Raw genomic sequence first — 24,811 nt, forward strand, 5'->3', positions numbered from 1 at the left:
TGTGCGTGTGTGTTTGCACAACAGACGCAATCTGTCTTTTGTCTGGGGCTTCGCAGTGTCTGCCCTGTAAGTGTTCCCTCTACGGACTAAAAGTTGAGCAGCTTTAATGTGGGAAAATGTTGGTGGAGTGTGTCTGCCTCTGCAAGCACAGAGAGTGAGTGCAGTGCGTACCTGCTCGCAGGGCACACTGTGCCCGGCGGCCCTGAGTCTCTGGCGCACTTCGAGCAGCCCCTCTCCTCAGCCTCTTGGACACTTTGGTTTCCTCTACTGAATTATAAAGACAGTACTGCTGCCCATCAGCCTCAAGGGATGGGATGAAGATGGAGTAACACAATCATCTTGTATGCATTTAGGTCCCCTGGAAGCTGACCTTGAGATCAGTACCTGCACGAAGCAGGTAGTTTGGGAGGTGATCCAAGTAGGGGAGTGGGGAACTGAAACAGGCAGGGGAGGACAGACATGAGAGGGTGCACTGTGTCAGCAAGAAACTGTGGCTGAACCCCCAGGGAAATTCTGGGAGCCAGGGTAGGACCCATACCTGAGAGCATCCCACGCAGTGGCCTGGAAGGTGGGGTATTTATCCACCAACTCCCTTCCATCAGTGCTGGAGGATGGCTTCCAGGAAGGGTCAATTCCTTTTCCTTCCAGCCTGCTGTGCAGGTGACAAGGGAGGTGGGGCACAGGAGGCCAGAAGAGCCTTGAGCAGGGAAATGGACCCTGCAGTTGGAAGGCTGGCCAGTGTGCCCCCTGGGGTGGTAAGGACAAGGGATGTGGGTAGGGCACCAGCAGTGTCTGTTATGGGGCTGTTGTAGGGCTTTATAGGCTATTAATTGATATACAGCTACAAAATGGGGGCAGGGGGCATGGTGGGTCTATACACACATGGGTGTAGACATCAGGGACTAGGTCTGCCTGCCTGAAGCAAAGACCTGACCACAGTGGCTTCACCACATAACAAAAGGTCCAGCAGTGAGCAGCAGGGACAGGGACAGCAGCTGACCAGAGGGGCCCAGGCACCTCTTTCTACTCAGTTCCCTCCAGCACTGGCTCTTGTGCGTATATCCCTTGCCCCCAGGGCAGCTCTCCAACCTCCAGCGTTGCTTCTGCACTCCAGGCATGCTGGGGGCAAAGGGCAGGGCAAAAGGGAGGCTCCAGATGGTCAGCCTCCTTTTACAAAGAGCTTCCAGAAAGCCCCACTTTCTAGAAGAGTTTTCAGAAAGCAACTTCCACATGTATCTCAGGGACCAAGATGGCGGCATTTGGCCAAGACAGCTGCAAGGGAGGCTGGGAAATGTATTTTAGGTGAAAACAGGACCACCCAGAGCAAAGTTGGTTTGGGTTAGTGAGGAAAAAGGAGTTAGAGAAGAAATGGGAGGGCAAAGGGCAAGCCCCAGTGGACACCATTTCTAGAGGAGGAAGCCAGCTTGCTGTGATCCTGTGGAGGTCTGTGTGCAGTCTGGCCGGCGTCCTTGTGGAGGAGCCCAGCGACTCTCTGCTCAGCAGATGATGATGGAGTGTCTCCGAGCCTGTTTATGGCAGCATTCAGCCGGGGTGATAGCTGCTGCTCTAGTGCTGTTGAAAGCCTGCTCTGTACCTGGTGCTTTGTACACATTTCACTTAATGCACCCAGTGCCCTCGCAAGGCAGCTCTGCTTGAGCCACTTACCTACTTATGGAAAGACAGGAGCCCAGTAATTGGCCCAAGATGAGATGCTGTTGGCAAGGGGGCCAGATTTGGTTTCCATCACAACTGTATCCTATGGAAGTTTAGCTCTTTGTTTTAACCGCATTGGCCTACAGGACTGGTAGCTGCTTTGCAGGAGGAAGGTCATCTGCCTCTTTCCAAACAACTCAGTCCCTCCCTCCCTAGTTACCCTGTCCCACATTTACCTACAGCTCAAAGTCACACTCCCTGAATCCTGCTGAATAAGAACACCCAGATTATCCAAATTAGACCACGAAGAGGACTGCCAGATTTAGCAAATAAAAATACAGGACACTAGTTAAATTTGGATTCAGATAAACAATGACTTTTAGTATAAGTATGTCCCATGAAGTATTGAGGACATACTGAAAAATCGTTCAGAAAATTTTAACTGGACACTCAAATTTTATCTGACAGCCCTAACACGCATGCCTCGCTGGCTGTGTAACTCACCAAGCTCAGCCCCTTCATTTTATCGGCAGGAAAACGTGGATTTTTCCCAGGAGGCTGCACAGCACATTGGTGGTGGCCCCTGAACTATATCCAGGTCCCAGGATCTGAGGCCCTGACTTTTTCACCAAAGCAAGAGAAGCAGGCGATGGCAGGTCCTAAGAGAGGCAGGGCGGGCCTCCTCGGGTGCAGGTGGAAACTTTACCCATGGATGGTGGGCAAGGTTGATTCTAGCCTCAGCTCTGCTTTCAAAACCCTGCGGGGCCTGGAGCCCATCCTTTCATTTCTGTTTCCCCACTTGCTGCAAGGGAGCTGGACTAGCCCGGGTCTAACACTTCAAGTCTGAATGCCCAAATGCACCCTGACGTGTATTATCTCCACTTAGCAGCTGCCGGATTCTGAGCAAGGCGTTTCCTCCTTGAGCCTCAGTTTTCTGCTCTGTAAAACGGGAATGTCAACACCTGGTGGGGTCAATGCCAGCACCAAGGAGCTATGCCTAATAAGGCACCCTGCACAGGGCCTGCAAGCTGCAGGGGCTCTGGACGTGGATGTGCCTGTTGTCCCTGACAACCGCTCTGCCAGGATCCGTTCTGGGACTCATGGTGACAATAAGACCTTGATCGACCACCTGACAGGTGCTGAGTGTGTCGCCGGTCTCGTGCTCGTCCCCACGGCCGAGCCTCTTTGCTGAAGTGACTCCATTCACCAGGCACCATGGGGTCTGGCTTGGGTTTATGTTTCTCACGCCCCTCCAGGGCGCTGGCAGTGCAGGACCCCATGCCACTGTCCTAGATGGGATGCGGGGCTGGGTGGGGGATGATGCTATTGGGGTAGTCCAGATGCAGAGAGGTCCAGATGCAGGAGCTCAGTGGAGCCTCCTTCTAGGTGCCCCGCCCTCCTCAACCCAAGTCTTGGCCCAGAAATCTGACTTCCTCCAGATCCAGTCACTGAGGCCCTCCAGGAGGGGTGCTTCCACAGGCCCGGGCCCAGCCTCTGCATGAAGTACCCCAGGGAAACCAAATCACTGGGGGTGATGGGGCTCACAACGAGACCACGGTGCCCTCAGACTGCAGGAGTGACAACTGTACTGGGTATGCCCCCTGGCCAGCAGAGCTGAAACGTAATTATCTGAGCTGGACTTGTGTTCAAGGAGGCACAGAAAGAAATAGAATTGATGTGTGACCCAGCACACACAAATAGAGTTAACACTGAACCCATGCAAAACAATAGTCACGCTACTTCAGGGGTACACTCTGACACTTTGTCTTCTTTTCTATTTCATATTTTAAAACTGTTGGGCACAGCCCACCAAATTGATTTCAGGACTTCCTAATAGGTCATGGCTACAGTGAAATAAATCTTTCTTGGGCATCCTCACTGCAGGCCCCTTAGGTACAATTACCGTAATCTATGACTGAGCAGGTTGGAGTCCTGGCCTGAACTCTTTCCTCTGTTCACTCTGGGAGGCAAGAAACCTGGGCTGGGCATCTAGCTCTGCCTGCCTGCAGGGATGGGCTGTGGTGGATGAGACACTGAGAACTCTGAGAGTAGAGGTGGTTGATAATCCTCCCGCTGTAGAACGAAGTACAGCTGAGCTGTTAGGAGCACTGGCTCTGGAGCCAGACTGGGTGTGCAGACACTGCCACTTGCTAGCTGTGTGACCCTGGGTAAGTCACTTTACCTTCAGGACGCTGTTTCCCCATCTGTAAAATGGGGGTGATAGCAGGACCTCATCGGATCGTTGTGAGGATTACATGGACTCCTACACCAGGTCTGGCATGTGGGGAGTTCAGTAAATATTAGCCAGGATGGTCATCATGGCTGGCTTCACAGGTGTGCAACCTCTGAAGTCTCAGAGTCCCACTCTCAGAAGGACTTCGTTTAATGCTCTGCTGTTGCCATCTTGAAAGTCAGTAATTTTTTCTTTGAACTTGTGCTTTGTAATTGACGTCTGGCAGGACAACACAGTATGCACATGGGATGTGCCAGGTTGCAGTGCACACAGGCACAGTGGGCAGTGCTCCAAGCAGTTAGCTTGGTTGCTGGGCTACACACATACACATATGCCTGGGGTGGCCTGGGGCACTGTGGGGTCCTGGATAGGGGGTGACCGGGGCTGGGACCTGGGCCTGGGTTGCTGGTGGTGATGGTGGCATCAGTGAGAGACACTAGGAGAGATGAGGAACTCTATCCCTGGAGCCTGTCCTGGGGGGGACCTACATAAACATTAACTCTCTGGCCTGAGGGCCAAGGTAGGAACTGCAGGGGCTCAGGCAGTAAACTTTGTCAGTAAATTATTACAGAATTGAAGTAAACACATGGACATTGCAATACAGCATGCCAGGAGTTATTAGAACTCGTCAGTGAACTTAGAATCTCTGGTTTTGAAAGCTATTGTAATGCTACGAATATCCAAAGGCTTATAAATAGAAATTAAATGTAAACGTTGTCACATTTGATGGTAAAAAACACTATATCCATATCAAGCTTTGATGAACCAATGATTAAAGAGGAAGACAATTTAAAAATAAATTTCCCTTGTAATTCAAGGTATAGCGAAAGAATGCATAAATAGGTGATTGAACTATATACAAGTCATGAAGCCACTTTTGGTTTCTGGTATAACCTCCAGAAGTTACAGGAAATGTCCGACAGTAAACATTAAAATATCATTGTATACACTGATACATTTACAATGTATCAGTGTATACATTTACATTTAAAACTAAATTCAGGCTTACATGAAACTGATTTGTATGAAGAGTTAAATCTTTTTAGAAAAAAGCGTTCTGCAAGAATCATCAGCTGTAGATGTACTAGAATTTGTATTTCAAAATAATTTATCAGAAATGTATCCCGATGTGATCACAGCTTGTAAAATACTCTTAACAGCTCCAATCATGGTTGTATCGGCAGAAAGTTCCTTCTCAAAATGAAAAATTATCAAAAATGTTTTGTGATCGTGCCTTTGTCAAGAGCAACTGATGTCACTTTCCATCATATCGATTGAAAATGAGTGGCTAAAAGTATAAATTTTGATGAACCTAATACACAAATTTGCACAGAAGCAGCCAGGAAAATCTTAGCACCAAGCTATCATGTTAATAAGCTATTATTTGTTGTATTATATACATTATGACACCAAAAGTTTATTTTTACAATTTGTAAGTGTATGTTGTCATGTCATGTGTCACTATTGTTCTTATGATATTGTGTGCATAATAAAATAGTCTAAAGGGAAACACTTTAATTCTTTTAACTGCACTGTTTCCCTGTTTTTGAAACAAGGGGTCCCACATTTTTTATTTTTCACTGGGCCCCACAAATTATGTAGCCAAGTGATGGGATGCAGGTGAAAAGCACTGTATAAACTGTAGTGAAACCAGAATTTAAAATGCATTCAGTTGACCCACTTAAATTTGGTGTGTTTTATTCTTGTCATTTTTATTTCTTTTTTCTGGTAATCTTTTTAACTGAATTACTAACCTGATGGAGAGTTCTACTCCTATTTAGAGACTTATACTATCTTATCTTTCTGTCATTAGGTTCATTTAATTTTTTATTATGCTTAGTTCATATTGTGACAGTAAATCCAACCTGATAGAGTCCTTTCAACTTTCCTAGGGTATTTATAAATTTACTTTGTTCTTGAAATACATAAATACTAACAAGGCATTCTATTTTATATTATTTTTATTAAATTAACTTTGGAATAAAAAGTCATAGGAAACACCTGTAGTGAAATCATATATTTAGTAACTCCTTGGTTCTGTGTAGTCTCCACATATTTGTACTTTTTAATTTTTCTCTCATGTAAGAGAATTCATTAAGAGAAGCAGGCAGGTGGTGGCAAATCAACTTTTTAATGAAGTTCTAATCCTGCTAATTCCACTTTCATTTTGTTTGGATCATGGCGAGTAAGTACTTTAGGTCCCAGAATGCCAATAATTAGAGCTCCATTTGGAGCTGCGATCAAGATGGCTAGAAAAGCTATTGTCATCACATCCTTCGAATATGGTTCCAAATGGGGTGCACTGATTCTTGCTCTTTCTAGAGCCAGAGGACCTAAAACAGCCTACATTTAGAGGAGAAAAAGATGAGGCATAAAGAAAAATGTTAAATGGAGTTAACATATAATAAAAGTAAATAGCCCTGTTAAAACAAATAACACCTAGCACTAGGCTACTAGAAAAGAAACAAGACAAAGTGTTGAAGAATTTTCATAAATTACTCATCAATCCTGTGTTCTTCCTAGCAAATATATCTGGAAGGAGAGTGAAAAAGTGACAAACCAGCGTGCAGACATTTGGGGGCTGTTTTTGTTTTCTTGTCATCTCAGCTTTCCCCTGTTTAAATATATTTTTTGAGTGCTCACATTATTTTCAGAACCTTAGGAGTTTCACCTAAACCAGAGCTTTGCATATTTGCCTTTACCGTGTACCACTAGGTTCCTGGCTACAATGAGACAACACAAAATGCTAAGGTTTCTTACGGTTCTTTAGGATTTTGTTGTCTGTCTTCTTGTTCTTACTACTGGGAGGCAGTGTGATACAGTAAAACTGACAAGAGGTTTGGAATCTATACACTGGGCACTGAGACGTTACAAAGTAACCTGCCTAAGGTTATAGGCAAGTAACATGGTATTCAAAATAGGCAGCCTGGTCCCAAGGACCTGCTTTTCTAACCATGACATATAGAGAGTTTTGTTGCATGGAAACTCACAAGCTTCTGTTTTGGAATAACAATGGAGAAAATCTCAGGAAATCAAGACGTTATATTGCCAGGTTAAACAGTCTGACAACAAGTAGCAATACCTTATCACTGAATCCGAGAGCAAAACTACAAGGTCTGGCTTTTCTCTCTCTTTCATTCATTCATCATTCATTCTTGTAGGCATGCAATGCTTATTTATTGTGTACCTCCTGCATGTTAGGCACTGTGTTAAGTGCTAGGGAAAAAGAATAACAGAAAACACAAGCACTGTTCCTATCCTTCCTATATAATCTAGTGGGGAGATTCAGTCATCAATCAAATAGTCATACAAATTAAATATATAATTAAAAATAATATATGTGCATTCATGTATGGTAGAGTGGGTGGCAGGCATAGGAAAGATATATTTTAAAAAGAATCAACATGTCTCTAGTTTAAAATCGTAACACTTAGCTCTACAATATTCAGCAAAATGCAAAAATTCCAATTTTCAGATATACTCTTTTTTTTAATAATCAAAAAAAGGTGTTTTTTTTTAAGATTTAAACAATGATTTAAATATAATACAAATCTGACACCTCACACTCTGATACCTAAAGGAAAAGCACTCCTCAGAGCATCCTACAGCCCCACAACCAGCTCCTCCCCATGCATAGAGTTGCTGCTCCCTACCCCCCACTCCCAAGTTCATTCACTTTCTGGGGCTTCTTATGTGATTTTGGACTCACAAATAAGTTGTAAAAGTAATACAAAGACTTTCTATATACCCTTCATCCAGATTTCCCAAATGTTAACTCTTGTATGACCACAGTACAATAACCAAAAATCAGAAAATTAACACTGATATAATATATATTATATATATACACACACACATACACTAATCTAGAGACCTCATTCAAATTTCAACAACTGTCCAACTAATGTCCTTTTTTTTGGACCACGCCTGAACTAAATCCACTGCATTTAGTAAGTGTTTCCTTGGTCTCCTTTTATGGGAGACAGATACTTAGTCTGTCTTTGTCTTACATGACCTTGACACTTTTGAAGAGTACTGGTCAATTTTGCACACTGTCTCTCACTTTGCTTTTGTCTAATGTTTTCTCATGATAAGATTGACGTTATGTGTATTTGGCAGGAACGCCCAGAAGTAATGATGTGCCCTTTTCAGCGCATTCAGATATACTCTTATTTTATATCTTGGGAAAATAGAAAAATGTTTTTGTAAGTTTAGGAAGTATTTGTCATTAAAAGCACAGTTTTCAATTTCAGAAAAATTGCTTTTAAAAGTGAGTTTCTTAAAGATTACATTAATTTTAATGAGTAGTTACGATCAATCAAACATTTTAAAAGTAAGATTAATGGCCCATATTTTGTGACTGGATGTTTTTTTCATTTAGAATTTTTTTAAAAAAATCAACATTAAAATAATTAGAATGACTTAATATGTTCTTACTTGGACTGTAGCTTTGGGCATCCACGATAAAGCAATAAATATTTTCTCCTTAAAATTAAAACCAGCAAAAGACATCAATACAAATGTAAAAGAAATTCGAACCAATAATGCCAAACTCAGTATAACAACACAAATGCCTACAACAGATAAAAACAAACATGAATAACACAATATTTGGGAAATAGTGGTTCTTTATGCCTAGAGATATGATTTGTAAATGGGTTGAAAGCATTTTTGGGCTAGTGTCTCTGTATATCTTTATTTTTTAAAGTAAAAACAATAATCATAAAAATACAAATATGATTGAGGCTTCTATGTAAAGTGCAAGAGATAATATGATGGTGGAGGTATGGTGAAAAATAAGATAAATTACATTTATTTAATTCTGAGCTAACAGATGTTGAACTTTTACTATAAATGAAAGTATTCAAAAGATGCTAATGGTATCCAATATTTCCCCTCAGAAAAATTTCTAATCTCCATTTCCTCAGATCACTCAGGGAAGATATTCAGGGTTGTCTTTGGTTACAAAGAGCGTACAGGATAAAGGAAGAACAAATGTATGTTACACATGTACTTCTGAAGAAGGTCCTTGTAGCATTCAAAGACATGTTGTAAATAAAAATTATTCAAAGTTTTCTTAAATATTTTCAAATCTTATATTTTTGTGCCTCTAATCATTCTTACCAATAGCATTTGATTTAAGAGATGTGACAGATACTTCCGCTCCAACCAAACCGAAAAGAAGAGGTTGAAAAATATTCCATGCAGTTTGAATAATTTTTTGGACTCTAATCTGTAGAAAAGGGTAATAAATTTTCAGTTATTGTGACACATATAATTATTTGCATTTCAGAAGTTTAAAGTCTCTCTTAACATTTAATAAACTTAAGATATTTTATTTGTAGAAGAAATGTTAAAACAATAAAAATTAAATGAGTAGGTTAATTCTTTTATACAAACACCTAGGTAGAATTTGATTAAAAGAAATCTACAAAGCAATAAAATAAAAATATTATTTAGTTAATTCTGTCATGGAACAAGTAAGGTCTTTGAAGTTCCACACATGTTCTGATGGTACAGTAAGAGTTCTATCTTTGGTTTGTAAGGCAACTGAACAGAGATAGAACTACATCATGCCTGATGAGAACATACTCAAGATCATTCAGACATTTCAGCTCTCAAAAATGAGTTGGGAAGACCTCCACTAAAAATTATCCTGGGACCAAATCCCATGAAAGTGAATCCTGATAGGTCCTCAACAACTAGGAAAAAAATTCTGGTAATCTGTTAGGCCTGCTTCCAAAGGAGCCATATTGAAAACATCAAAGTTACTTTCTCCTTGAAACCAAACCAAAACATTTAATAGATTCTAACTTGATTGCCTGCCTGGCTTCCCTTTCTGGGAATGAATCCCCCCAGTGCTGCTTCCACAATTACATGGTTATAGGAAATGCCCTTAGTGACATAACAGTACTCTGGCTCTTTTCCAGGAATTTGGATGAAGAGATTTTAGTCTCAGTCTGGGTTTATCTTTTTTTACAGGTGGAGATACATAAAACTTTAATATCCTTTGTTTGAGGCATAAACTATCTTCATAACTACTCCCCTTATGACTAGGTTTTCTGGTTGCCATTTATAAAAGTAAGTTTAAAAAAGGAAGTAACAAAAGAAAATCAATATTACTCTTTCTTCTTTGTAGCACATTATCCTAGTTGTTACTTTTAATCTTTAAAATCTATTTATTCTTTACTATTTGATTTCCTTTATCATGTAAACAAACCAGTAGTTTTCATTTATTTGTAATTTATTATTAGTGATTTAATTTCTCTTATAATTATGAATTTATCAGAATGCTAAACAAAATGCCCATATGATTTTTGGATAGGGAAGTTCTCAAGCTGATTCTAAAATTTATCTAAGAAAGAATATGGGCAGGAACAGCCAAGAAATAATTTAAAAATAGGTATAATAAGAGGGAATCTCCTATATAGATTTTGAGACATAAAACTACAGTGATTTAAAATAGAGTGGTATTGGGCTTCCCTGGTGGCACAGTGGTTGAGAGTCCGCCTGCCGATGCAGGGGACGCGGGTTCGTGCCCTGGTCCGGGAAGATCCCACATGCCACGGAGCGGCTGGGCCCGTGAGCCATGGCCGCTGAGCCTGCGCGCCCGGAGCCTGTGCTCCGCAACGGGAGAGGCCACAACAGTGAGAGGCCCACGTACCGCCAAAAAAAAAAAAAAATAATAGAGTGGTATTGGCATAGAAATAGATAAGTTTAAATAGATTCCAGAAGTAAATTTATATATACATATATATATATAGGAGTTTAGCACATGTTAAAAGAGACACTTAAAAAGTCATTGAATAATTGATGGATTAATCAATAAATACTTTGGCAAAAATAGACGACACAATTCATATGCATATATATGTATGTGTATATATATATGTATGTCTATGAATACATATATATAAACACACACATGTACATCCTTACCTCACATCATTCACAAAAATAGATTCCAGAGGGATTAAAGAACTAAATGAAAAACAAAACAAACAACCAAAGTATTAGATGATAATATATAAGATGTTATAATGTTTATAATCTCATAATCTTGGATGAAAAAATTTTTCTTAAACAAGATGCAGAACCCAAACCAAAAAGGAAAAACTGACAGATTTGACTATAGGAAATTTTACTGCCATACAAAAGACATCAAAAAAAAAGTTGAAGATAAGCAAAAATTACACGCAACATATAGACAACAAAGAATTAGTAGCCCTAACATATAAAGAAACTCTATAAATTAGGAACAAAAAGGCTAATAAACCAATTTAAAAATGGGCAAAGAATATGAATAAGTAGTTATAAAAGAATATATGGATAGAAGCTTACTCCACTACTAATCAGAGAAATATAAATAAAGAATAACAATGTAATATAGTTTCTTACCCATCAGATTGTTAAAAAAAAAAAACAATTGATAATACCCAAGATTGTTGATGGGTTTAGGTATTAGAGACTCTCCTACACCGCTGGTAGTAAACAGTGTAAATAAAACCTCTTTAGGGATAATTTGGCAGTACCCATCAAAATAGAAATGTACAATTTCTAAATCCAGCCATTCCACTTCTAGAAATCTATTCCTTCAGAAGTACTTATACATTTGCAAAACCACACATGAATTGGATTGTTCATGGAAGTACTGTTTGTAATAACAAAACATGGAAGTGATCTGTCTACAGATAGAGGAGTGATTAGAGGAAATGATCTGGGAAGGGGATTTGATATTTGGCAATGGTGGGGGAAAGGGAGTCTTTTACATTGTATTCCATATGTGGGCCTTCTTACTGTTTTATTTATTTTTTTTAATTATTATTTTTAAAATAAATTTATTTATTTATTTATTTATATTTGGTTGCATTGGGTCTTCCTTGCTGCGTGCAGGCTTTCTTTTAGTTGAGGTGAGCGGGTGCTACTCTTCATTGCGGTGAGCAGGCTTCTCATTGCGGTGGCTTCTCCTGTTGCGGAGCACAGGCTCTAGGTGCGCGGGCTTCAGTAGTTGTGGCTCGCAGGCTCTAGAGCGCAGGCTCAGCAGTTGTGGCGCATGGGCTTTGTTGCTCTGCAGCATGTGGGATCTTCCCGGATCGGGGCTCGAATCCATGTCCGCTGCATTAGTAGACGGATTCTTAACCACTGCGCCACCAGGGAAGTCCCCTTCTTACTGTTTTAATATTTTATGAGCATATTTGCATGTATTAATTGTATAACTAAAGTTTTAATAAATAAAATAATTAAATCAATAAAAGTTATATAATCCTATTGCATTAAACTTGGGAAAAAGAGAAAGGCCTGATGTGATAACTCAACTTCTGATTGCGTTGTAGTCCTTCTTCTAAATATTTTATTTCCTTGACTGATTCATTCACTTCCTTGAAGATACAAACTTATGGAACATTTTCCAACTAGAGTGCGATTTCCTAAAATGTCCATTATAGATGTAAGAAAAATGCAGTTATTTTATCTTTTAAAAAATGGTGTATTAAAAATATTCACCTTTTCTTTGGACCAACTTGTCCCTGCAATGAAACTCAATACTAGTGTGCATAATCCTCCAGCTGTATGCAAACCAATGCGATGGCTGCCTAAGACAGCAGAAACGCACATACTCAAGATAAGAAACGCTCTCTTCACTGCAAGCTCTCCCTAGAATTTGATAGATATTTGGAAATTAATTTATGTTAAATATATAATACAATTATCATATCATCTATCATTTATTATTGACCCTTTGATACCATGTCTTCATATGTTGTATAGAATAATGTCTAAAATTTTGACTTTCTCACCACATATTTTAGCAAACTTGGTATCAAGTGACAAAACTTGCAATTACTGAGTTTCATCTTCTGCCATATCTCTGATACTAACATCAGTAAAATGGTTATAATACTTTAACTGTAAGAGAAGAAGGAAAGAAAAGAGACCCATATAACCTGTAGTCCCATATAACATATCCAAAGAATTCTTAAAGATAAATGTCTGAATATCTTTTTAGCTAAGACAATAACTGCAGGGAAATTAAGATGGAAGTTACAGAAGTCTAAGAGTAATGGCATATCCTTTAGGGCAGGAAAGGGTTGAGTTTGATAGTGTGTCCTTGGTCAAAGGGAGAGGGAGTGAATTTAAGTCAGAAAATATGCAGAGATAAATGGGAATATATTTCTCCAAAAATGTTCAACGTAAAGTTTGAGGGAAAAAGACTTTTTTTTAAATGTCAGGAGTCAACAGGCAATTTAATGAAGAAAGGAGTGGGATGGAATGGAGAAGGTGCTCTGGATTAAGTACATTTTTCTGATATTCCTTATTTGCCTAATCAGGAAGCAGGGACTTCGGTTAGGGCCACTGACCTGGATCAATCACAACTGTGCTCAGTTTTAAGCAGAGTAGGCACTGGAGGCCTCTTTTGGAGAAAGAGAACTAAATATTAAATTTATTATTTCATGGATCTTCTAAAAGTTCAAATTTTTGAAAGAAATGTCTTTTGAAAGAAATACTGTACTTCCAAATAGATTATTTTTTATTTACCTGATCTCTACTTGGAAAATATCGAGTAAACATTCCCAAAACAATTCCTACCAGCACACCAACAAGTACATCCCGAAAAGCAGACAGGAGGTTGCTAAGTACACCACCTGTAAGGGCACATAATAAGAAAAACATTCCATAGAGAAGTATTTTCACATACCCAGCACATCGGAAAATCAAATGTAGGTGATTCATAAAGAAAGGTATGTATCATAGAATAAATATACCAAAATGGACCTTTAATGTTCCAACACATGAAAACATATACACATCTACTTGATAAATTGAATATGTACTCTCCAATGATTTAATACATATAACTCAGAAATGTTCATTGAATAAATAGGCCAGAAAACAAAGCAGTAATAAGCCACAATGTGCTCCTTTTACACACCCAACCTAAAAGACCAGGTGAGGTAGAAGAACGCACAGAGACTGGCAAAGGAGAACCTCTGGCACCTAGCACAAGGTTGGTAATGTTTTCCTCTGATATTCTATTATGATAAACAAATGATTTAAACATAAAAAGGACAATTTAATAACAACAACAACAGCATAAAAAAAAGATTTAACCCAGGGTCAATCCTAGGAATATTCAAGGATCAACTGATTTTTCAATATAATGTCTCATGGATACATGTAGTTTGTTGTAATACGTTTTAAAAAATGTCCAGAGTCACACAAAAAGGTTCAGCTATGCTCTGTGTATTCAACTCAATAAGGTATGTAAATATACATATTTTAGAACTATTTTCCCATTAAAAATAATAGAAGTGGAGCGTGACAACAGTAAGAAGGTAGAATGGGAAGCCCGGAACCTTGATCCCCTACAGAGACACCCATTTAACAACAATATACAGTCCAAAAGGCTTTCTGCTCATTTAAAATATTACAGCAAGAGAAAAGCAACACATCATATATAAGAGAGCGCCCATAAAATTATCAGAGGCTTACACAGCAGGAACCTTATAAGAAGGTAGGATGATATATTCAAAATGTTGAAAAAAAAATGCCACCCAAGAATACTATCCCACAAAATTGTCCTTCAAAGTGAAGGCAAAATTAAGACTTCCTCAGGTAAACAAAGGCTGATGGAGTTCATCACCGCTAGACCTGCCTAACAAGAAATGTTAAAGGGAATCCTTAAAGTGGAAATAAAAGGATGTTAGACAGCAACACAAAAGCATTAAATATAAACCTCCAGTAAAGGTAAATAGATGAATTCAGAATCCTGTAATACCTTAATGGTGGTAAGGAAATCACTTTTAATTCTATTTTGGAATTTAAGATAAAAGCACAGGGCTTCCCTGGTGGTGCAATGGTTGAGAGTCCACCTGCCGATGCAGGGGACACGGGTTCGTGCCCCGGTACGGGAGGATCCCACATGCCGCAGAGCGGCTGGGCCTGTGAGCCATGGCCGCTGAGCCTGCGCGCCCGGAGCCTGTGCTCCGCAACGGGAGAGGCCACAACAGTGAGAGGCCCGCGTACCGCAAAAAAAAAAAAAAAAAAAAAAGCAACCACGTACCGCCAAAAAAAAAAAAAAAAAAAAGCACAAAAGATAACTGTAAAACTATGTTAATGGATACATAATATAAAAAATGTAATTTGTGACAATGATAACATAAAGTGAGGAGGCTGAGAGGTAAAGGAGTAGAGGAGTAGAGCTTTTGAATGCAATTGAAGTTGTTGTCATTTTAAAACAGATTGCTATAAACTTTAAGGACGGAAAAAGATAGTCCATGCAAATGGTACCCCAAAGAGAGCAGGGGTGGTCATACTTATCTCAGACAAATAGACTTTAGGTCAAATACTGTCACAAGACGTAAAGAAGGACATTACATAATGGTAAAAGGGCCAATTGACCTGGAAGGTAAGGTTAGATCTCAATATCTACTATATTCCAAAATATAGATGCTTTGAAGATCTAATGTGTAAAATAAAACTTTAAAAGTCCTTAAACTTTTAAGAGACAGTTTACATAGTTTTGTGGTGGAAGAGGATTTTTAAGCATGTACCTGCTTGGTTTCCACTTTTTCAGTCCTCTTCAAATTAGGTTTGGTCTCCTGTAGAATGTTCCCCTAGCATCTTATGCTATGTAATATTTATTACATCTGTAATTATTTGTTTAATATAAACCCCTTGAGACCATTGACCACGTGGTCTTCTCTGTCTGCTGTGTCGGGAGGCAGGATAGAATAGTAGTTAAAAGTGTGGGCCTGGGGTCAGGCTGCTAGGTTTGCATCTTGGTTCCCCTACTTATTAGATCTGTGACTTTGAGCACATTACTTAACCTCTGTTCCTTAGTTTCCTTATCTGCAAAATGAGCATAGCACTATTGTGACTGTTGAGTCAAAACATCTACAGAACTTACAGCAAGTACAAAGCAATTACTCAATAAAAACTAATATTGTTGTTCACTGTTGATCCTCAGTGTTTAATACAGTAGCTGGTACAATGGAAGAGGAGCACAAAAAATATTTTTTGAAAGAATGACTGATACCAGTCATGAAGGAAAAGGTGGCCAGATCTGACAATAAAAAATTTAGGACTTCTGAATGGCAGAAAAGAGATAAAGTTAAAAGTCAAATTACAAAAACCATAGCATATAAAACAAATGGTTATCATTCTTAATTTTGTGCAGAATCTTAACAAATCAAAAGAACAAATGATGAACACACCTATAGGATATAGGCAAAATATTTCAAGAAAAGCAATCTATTAAACATTCCAAAATGCTAATGGCCAATAAACACGAACATTTGTTTAACATCACTAGTATTCAAAGTAATTCATTTAAAGAGACCTCACTCTTCACCTGTCAAATTAGCTAAGCTAAAAAGGACTAGTAAATACCTAATTTTGAAGAAGGTGAAGAGCATGAAGGTGGCATGCTTGTGCACCCTGGTAGGGCAAGATATTGTGGCAATATATTTCAAAAATCTTAGAATGTTATATACTTTTTAACTCAATAATTTCTCTTTTAAGACTAAGAAAATATTGGGACTTCCCTCGTGGCGCAGTGGTTAAGAATCTGCCTGCCAAAGCAGGGGACACGCGTTCAGTCCCTGGTCCAGGAAGATCCCACATGCTGCAGAGCAACTAAGCCCGTGTGCCACAACTACTGAGCCTTTGAGCCACAGCTACTGAAGCGCAGGTGCCTAGAGCCCATGCTCTGCAACAAGAGAAAGCACCTCAATGAGAAGCCCATGCACCGCAATGAAGAGTAGCCCCCACTCGCCACAACTAGAGAAAAGTTTGCGCACAAAAATGACCCAACACAGCAAAAAATAAAACTTTTTTAAAAAGTATTAAAAAAGATTAAGAAAATATTAAGATTAAGTACAACTGTTTAGCTGTTCAACCAAGCATTATTTTAATAGTAAATACTGGTGTCAATTTCAATTTTCAACATGTTAAGTAACCATGATGCAGCCAATCGAATACTATGCAACCATTTCAAATGTCATAGAAATATTTACTGAAAAGGACCATGTTTGCAATACACAGGTAAATGCAAAACAACTCAGGTTATAAGAAAGTATGGTTACTATTCAATAATTTTATAAGAATATTGGGAGGGAGAGAAAGAGCTAGAGATAGATGGGGATGGGGGAGAAAAGGAGAAGTCTGGGTGAATTTACATCAAAAGATTCACAATTATTATTCCTGGGGGTATAACTATTACATACTTTATTTCTATATTTTCCCTTTTTTCCTTCTTATTCATTTATATCTTATGATTTTAAGAGAAACTATATATATATAACTTCTCAGCTTTAAAATGTTTTGGTGCTTTAATAATACAGAATTTTTGAACTTCGAACACTGGCAGATAATTAATGCATTATTAAATGTGGAGTGTTTACTTTCACAATTTCTGCCAAGTGACATTCAAGACCAAATATCACCTTGGGATTTAGAATTGTTGCAGGATCTTGTCCCATCACTACCAAAAAGACACACACTTGTCCACACTCTATATATTTAAGTTGGCTTAGTAACAGAGCAACCAGTTATTTATAATGATGGCCAGAAAGGTACATCTCCAAAATATCTATTCAATATATTAGTAGTACTAATAATATTGCTGCCTAAATTTTTCTATTGAAAACTGTGACAAAATTCCAAAGCAACAAGAGCAGATAAATGGTAATAATATGGGTTATCAAATTAATTGGAATATTTAGTTATTAAAAGGAAATCATTTGTGTTAAGTAGTGGTATCTTAACCCATTGAAATTCCTTCTCTGGTCTAGAATGAGCTGTCTATGAAGAATAAAAAGATGTTACATAGAAAAGTCTTCATTAATAAATGCAGAGGCAAAGACACAAACCTTGTTTAAAGAACAAAAAAAGCAATGAATTATACGGTAGCTGTTGTATTTTTTTGTTTACCTGAGGAGAAGACTATGCTCAAGCATGTATTGAATCCACTGATAGCCACGATGTCATCCAAACTGCTGGCAGCTATTAATAAGGTTGGAATGCCTTTCTCAAAACCATATCCCTTTTCTTGCAAACGTAGCATGGAAGGGACAACAACAGCAGGAGAGACTGCACTGACTACAAAACTGAGAGAAAAATCTTTGAAAACCAACTTAAAAACATCCTTTTAACAAAAGTGTTTTATAGTAAATTGTACAACAAATGTATTAACCTTTACAATGACTTTTTTATTGGAGTATAATTGCTTTACAATGTTGTGTTAGTTTCTGCTGTACAGCGAAGTGAATCAGCTATATGTATACATATATTCCCTCCCTCTTGGACCTCCCTCACCCCCCTTCCCACCCATCTAGGTCATCACGGAGCACTGAGCTGAGCTCCCTGTGCAACACAGCAGGTTCCCACTAGCTATCTATTTTACACATGATAGTGTATATATGTCAACCCTAATCTCCCAGTTTGTCCCACCCTCCCTTTCCCCATCTGTGTCCACATGTCTGTTCTCTATATCTGTGTCTCTATTCCTACCCTGGAAATAGGTTCATCTGTACCATTTTTCTAGATCCCACATATGTGTGTTAATATACGATATTTGTTTTTCTCTTTCTGACTTACTTCACTCTGTATGACAGACTCTAGGTCCATCCACATCTCTACAAATGACCCAGTTTCATTCCTTTTTATGGCTGAGTAATATTCCATTATATATATGTACCACATCTTCTCTTTACAATGACTTTGAATGCAAAAATTCTGCTCTTGAGTGAATGTCATTTAATGGTGGTAAAAATGTTCACACATTCTTTAGTGCTGGTTAAAACTCTAGAGAAATTTCATTCAAGATGTTGGGTCAAGCACAAATTGCAGCCTTTACCTCCATCTCAAAACCATTTGAAATGAAGACATGAAAATAATAGGAGAGGGAGGAACCAAGATGACGGAGTAGAAGGACATGCTCTCACTCCCTCTTGTGAGAACACCAGAATCACAACTAGCTGGGACAACATTGACAGGAAGACACTGGAACTCACCAAAAAAGGTACCCCACATCCAAATACAAAGGAGAAGCCACAATGAGACGGTAGGAGGGGCGCAATCACAGTAAAATCAAATCCCATAACTGCTTATATATATATAAGGATATATATAAGTATATATCCTTATACTCACAGGTATAAGGATACCACAGAAGTCCACCCACTGGAGTGAAGGTTCTGAGCCCCACGTCAGGCTTCCCAACCTGGGGGTCTGGCAATGGGAGGAGGAATTCCTAGAGAATCAGACTTTGAAGCCTAGTGGGATTTGATTGCAGGACTTCAACAGGACTGGGGGAAACAGAGACTCCATTCTTGGAGGGCACACAGAAAGTAGTGTGTGCATCGGGACCCAGGGGAAGGAGCAGTGACCTCAGGGGAGACTGAACCAGATCTACCTGCTAGTGTTGGAGGGTCTCCTGCGGAGGCGGCCGGTGGCTGTGGCTCACCGTGGGGACAAGGACACTGGCAGCAGAAGTTCTGGGAAGTACTCCTTGGTGTGAGCCCTCCCAGACTCTGTCATTAGCACCAGCAAAGAGCCCAGGTAGGCTCCAGTGTTGGGTTGCCTCAGGCCAAACAACCAACAGGGAGGGAACCCAGCCCCACCCATCAATAGTCAAGTGGATTAAAGTTTTACTGAGCTCTGCCCACCAGAGTAACAGTCAGCTCTACCCACCACCAGTCCCTCCCATCAGGAAACTTATACAAGCCTCTTAGATAGCCTCATCCACCAGAGGGCAGAGAACAGAAGCAAGAAGAACTACATTCCTGCAGCCTGTGGAACAAAAACCACATTCAAAGAAAGATAGACAAGATGAAAAGGCAGAGGGCTATGTACCAGATGAAGGAACAAGATAAAACCCTGGAAAAACAACTAAATGAAGTGGAGATAGGCAACCTTAACAGAAAAAGAATTCAGAATAATGATAGTGAAGATGATCCAGGACCTCGGAAAAAGAATGGAGGCAAAGATCCAGAAGATGAAAGAAATGCTTAACAAAGACCTAGAATAATTAAACAACAAACAAACAGAGATGAACAATACAATAACTGAAATGAAAACTACATTAGAAGGAATCAATAGCAGAATAACTGAGGCAGAAGAATGGATAAGTGACCTAGAAGACAGAATGGTGGAATTCACTGCTGCAGAACAGAATCAAGAAAACAGAATGAAAATAAATGAAGACAGCCTAAGAGACCTCTGGGACAACTTTAAACGCAACAACATTCACATTATAGGTGTCCCAGAAGGAGAAGAGAGAGAGAAAGGACCAGAGAAAATATTTGAAGAGATTATAGTAGAAAACTTCCCTAACATGGGAAAGGAAATAGCCACCCAAGTCCAGGAAGCACAGTGAGTCCCATACAGGATAAACCCAAGGAGAAACACGCTGAGACACATAGTAATCAAATAGGCAAAAATTAAAGACAAAGAAAAATTATTGAAAGCAGCAAGGGAAAAATGACAAATCACATACAAGGGAACTCTCATTAGGTTAACAGCTGATTTCTCAGCAGAAACTCTACAAGTCAGAAGGGAGTGGCATGATATACTTAAAGTGATGAAAGGGAAGAACCTACAACCAAGATTACTCTACCCGGCAAGGAACTCATTCAGATTCAATGGAGAAATCAAAAGCTTTACAGACAAGCAAAAGCTAAGAGAATTCAGCACCACCAAACCAGCTCTATAACAAATGATAAGGAACTTCTCTAAGTAGGAAACAAGAAAAGAAAAGGACCTACAAAAACAAACCCAAAACAATTAAGAAAATGGTCATAGGAACATACATATCGATAATTACCTTAAACGTGAATGGATTAAATGCTCCAACCAAAAGACACAGGCCTGCTGAATGGATACAAAAACAAGACCCATATATATGCTGTCTACAAGAGACCCACTTCAGACCTAGGGATACATACAGACTGAAAGTGAGGGGATGGAAAAAGATATTCCATGCAAATGGAAATCAAAAGAAAGCTGGAGTAGCAATACTCATATCAGATAAAATAGACTTTACAATAAAGAATGTTATAAGAGACAAGGAAGGACACTACATAATGATCAAGGGATCAATCCAAGAAGAAAATATAACAATTATAAATATATATGCACCCAACATAGGAGCACCTCAGTACATAAGGCAACTGCTAACAGCTATAAAAGAGGAAATCGACAGTAACACAATAATAGTGGGGGACTTTAACACCTCACTTACACCAATGGACAGATCATCCAAAATGAAATCAAATAAGGAAACAGAAGCTTTAAATGACACAATAGACCAGACAGATTTAATTGATATTTATAGGACATTCCATCCAAAAACAGCAGATTACACTTTCTTCTCAAGTGCGCACGAAACATTCTCCAGGATAGATCACATCTTGGGTCACAAATCAAGCCTCAGTAAATTTAAGAAAATTGAAATCATATCAAGTATCTTTTCTGACCACAACGCTATGATATTAGAAATAGATTACAGGGAAAAAAATGTAGAAAAACACAAACACATGGAGGCTAAACAATACGTTACTAAATAACCAAGAGATCACTGAAGAAATCAAAGAGGAAATCAAAAAATGCCTAGAGACAAATGACAATGAAAACACGATGATCCAAAACCTATGCGATGCACCAAAAGCAGTTCTAAGAGGGAAGTTTATAGCTATGAAAGCCTACCTCAAGAAACAAGAAAAATCTCATATAAACAATCTAAATTTACACCTAAAGGAACTAGAGAAAGAAGAACAAACAAAACCCAAAGTTAGCAGAAGGAAAGAAATCATAAAGATCAGAGCAGAAACAAATGAAATAGAAACAAAGAAAACAATAGCAAAGATCAATAAAACTAAAAGCTGGTTCTTTAAGAAGATAAACAAAATTGATAAATCATTAGCCAGACTCATCAAGAAAAAGAGGGAGAGGACCCAAATCAATAAAATTAGAAATAAAAAAGGAGACGTTACAACAGACACTGCAGAAATACAAAGCATCCTAAGAGACTACTACAAGCAACTCTATGCCAATAAAGTAGACAACCTGGAAGAAATGGACAAATTCTTAGAAAGGTATAACCTTCCAAGAAAGAAACAGAAAGAAATAGAAAATGTAAACAAACCAATCACAAGTAATGAAATTGAAACTGTGATTAAAAATCTTCCAACAAACAGAAGTCCAGGACCAGATGGCTTCACAGGTGAATTCTATCAAACATTTAGAGAACAGCTAACACCCATCCTTCTCAAACTCTTTCAAAACACTGCAGAGGAAGGAACACTCCCAAACTCATTCTATGAGGCCACCATCACCCTGATACCAAAACCAGACAAAGATACTACAAAAAAAGAAAATTACAGACCAATATCACTGATGAATACAGATGCAAAAATCCTCAACAGAATACTAGCAAACAGAATCCAACAACACATTAAAAGGATCATACACCATGATCAAGTGGGATTTATTCCAGGGATGCAAGGATTCTTCAATATACGTAAATCAATCAGTGTGATACACCATATTAACAAATTGAAGAATAAAAACCATATGATCATCTCAATAGATGCAGAAAAAGCTTTTGAGAAAATTCAACACCCATTTATGATAAAAACTCTCCAGAAAGTGGGCATAGAGGGAACCTACCTCAACATAATAAAGGCCATATAAGACAAACCCTTAGCAAACATCATTCTCAATGGTGAAAAACTGAAAGCATTTCCTCTAAGATCAGGAACAAGACAAGGATGTCCACTCTCACCACTATTATTCAACATAGTTTTGGAAGTCCTAGCCACGGCAATCAGAGAAGAAAAAGAAATAAAAGGAATACAAGTTGGAAAAGAAGAAGTAAAACTGTCACTGTTTGCAGATGACATGATAATATACATAGAGAATCCTAAAGATGCCACCAGAAAACTACTAGAGCTAATCAATGAATCTGGTAAAGTTGCAGAATGCAAATTAATCCACAGAAATCTCTTGCATTCCTATACAGTAATGATGAAAAATCTGAAAGAGAAATTAAGGAAACACTCCCATTTACCACTGCAACAAAAAGAATAAAATACCTAGGAGTAAACCTATCTAGGGAGACAAAAGACCTGTATGCAGAAAACTTTAAGACACTGATGAAAGAAAGTAAAGATGATACCAACAGATGGAGAGATATACCATGTTCTTGGATTGGAAGAATCAATATTGTGAAAATGACTATACTACCCAAAGCAATCTACGGATTCAATGCAATCCCTATCAAATTACCAATAGCAGTTTTTATGGAACTAGAGCAAAAAATCTTAAAATTTGTATGGAGACACAAAATACCCCGAATAGCCAAAGCAGTCTTGAGGGGAAAAAACGGAGCTGGAGGAATCAGACTCCCTGACTTCAGACTATACTACAAAGCTACAGTAATCAAGACAATATGGTACTGGCACAAAAACAGAAACAGAGATCAATGGAATAAGATAGAAAGCCCAGAGAAACCCACACACCTATGGTCAACTAATCTATGACAAAGGAGGCAAGGATATACAATGGAGAAAAGACAGTCTCTTCAATAAGTGGTGCTGGGAAAACTGGACAGCTACATGTAAAAGGCTGAAATTAGAACACTCCCTAACACCATATATAAAAATAAACTCAAAATGGATTAAAGACCTAAATGTAAGGTCAGACACTATCAAGCTCTTAGAGGAAAACATAGGCAGAACACTCTATGACATAAATCACAGCAAGATCCTTTTTGACCCACTTCCTAGAGAAATGGAAATAAAAACAAAAATAAACAAGACTAAAAGACAACCCTCAGAATGGGAGAAAATATTTGCAAATGAAGCAACTGACAAAGGATTAATCTACAAAATTTACAAGCAGCTCATGCAGCTCAATAACAAAAAAACAAACAACCCAATCCAAAAATGGGCAGAAGACCTAAATAGACATTTCTCTGAAGAAGATATACAGATTGCCAACAAACACATGAAAGAATGCTCAACATCATTAATCATTAGAGAAATGCAAATCAAAACTACAATGAGATATCATCTCACACCGGTCAGAATGGCCATCATCAAAAAATCTATAAACAATAAATGCTAGAGAGGGTGTGGAGAAAAGGGAACACTCTTGCACTATCGGTGGGAATGTAAATTGATACAGCCACTATGGAGAACAGTATGGAGGTTCCTTAAAAAACTACAAATAGAACTATCATACGACCCAGCAATCCCACTACTGGGCATATACCCTGAGAAAACCATAATTGAAAAAGAGTCATGTACCAAAATGTTCACTGCAGCTCTACTTACAACAGTCAGGATATGGAAGCAACCTAACTGTCCATCAACAGATGAATGGATAAAGAAGATGTGGCACATATATACAATGGAATATTACTCAGCCATAAAAAGAAACGAAATTGAGTTATTTGTAGTGGAGTGGATGGACCTAGAGTCTGTCATACAGAGTGAAGTAGGTCAGAAAGAGAAAACCAAATACCATATGCTAACACATATGTATGGAATCTAAGAAAAAAAAAAAGGCCATGAAGAACCTAGGGGTAAGAAGGAATAAAGACACAGGCCTACTAGAGCATGGACTTGAGGATATGGGGAGGGGGAAGGGTAAGCTGTGACAAAGTGAGAGAGTGGCATGGACATATATGCACTACCAAACGTAAAATAGGTAGCTAGTGGGAAGTAGCCACATAGCACATGGAGATCAGCTAGGTGGTTTGTGACCACCTAGAGGGGTGGGAGGGAGGGAGACGCAAGAGGGAAGAGGTATGGGAACATATGTATATGTATAACTGATTCACTTTGTTATAAAGCAGAAACTAACACGCCATTGTAAAGCAATTATACTCCAATAAAGATGTTAAAAAAAAAAAAGACAACCCTC

General features: G+C 38.7%; 1 protein-coding gene across 1 annotated transcript in view; it reads right to left on the minus strand.

The window, feature by feature from the left end:
* Nucleotides 1-5,940: 5,940 nt before the first annotated feature.
* Nucleotides 5,941-24,811, minus strand: part of SLC9B1 (solute carrier family 9 member B1) — a 47,508-nt gene continuing 28,637 nt past the window's right edge. Inside the window, exons 6-11 of the mRNA XM_060011812.2 lie at nt 17,816-17,991; nt 13,421-13,527; nt 12,389-12,538; nt 9,011-9,119; nt 8,324-8,460; nt 5,941-6,229 (exon numbers count right to left, since the gene is read on the minus strand). Of these exons, the coding sequence (XP_059867795.1) occupies nt 6,017-6,229; nt 8,324-8,460; nt 9,011-9,119; nt 12,389-12,538; nt 13,421-13,527; nt 17,816-17,991 (892 nt within the window). The 3' untranslated portion in view covers nt 5,941-6,016. The remainder of the gene's footprint in view (nt 6,230-8,323; nt 8,461-9,010; nt 9,120-12,388; nt 12,539-13,420; nt 13,528-17,815; nt 17,992-24,811) is intronic.

Source organism: Delphinus delphis, chromosome 5 (genome assembly GCF_949987515.2).
Source record: "Delphinus delphis chromosome 5, mDelDel1.2, whole genome shotgun sequence".
Lineage (NCBI taxonomy): Eukaryota > Metazoa > Chordata > Mammalia > Artiodactyla > Delphinidae > Delphinus > Delphinus delphis.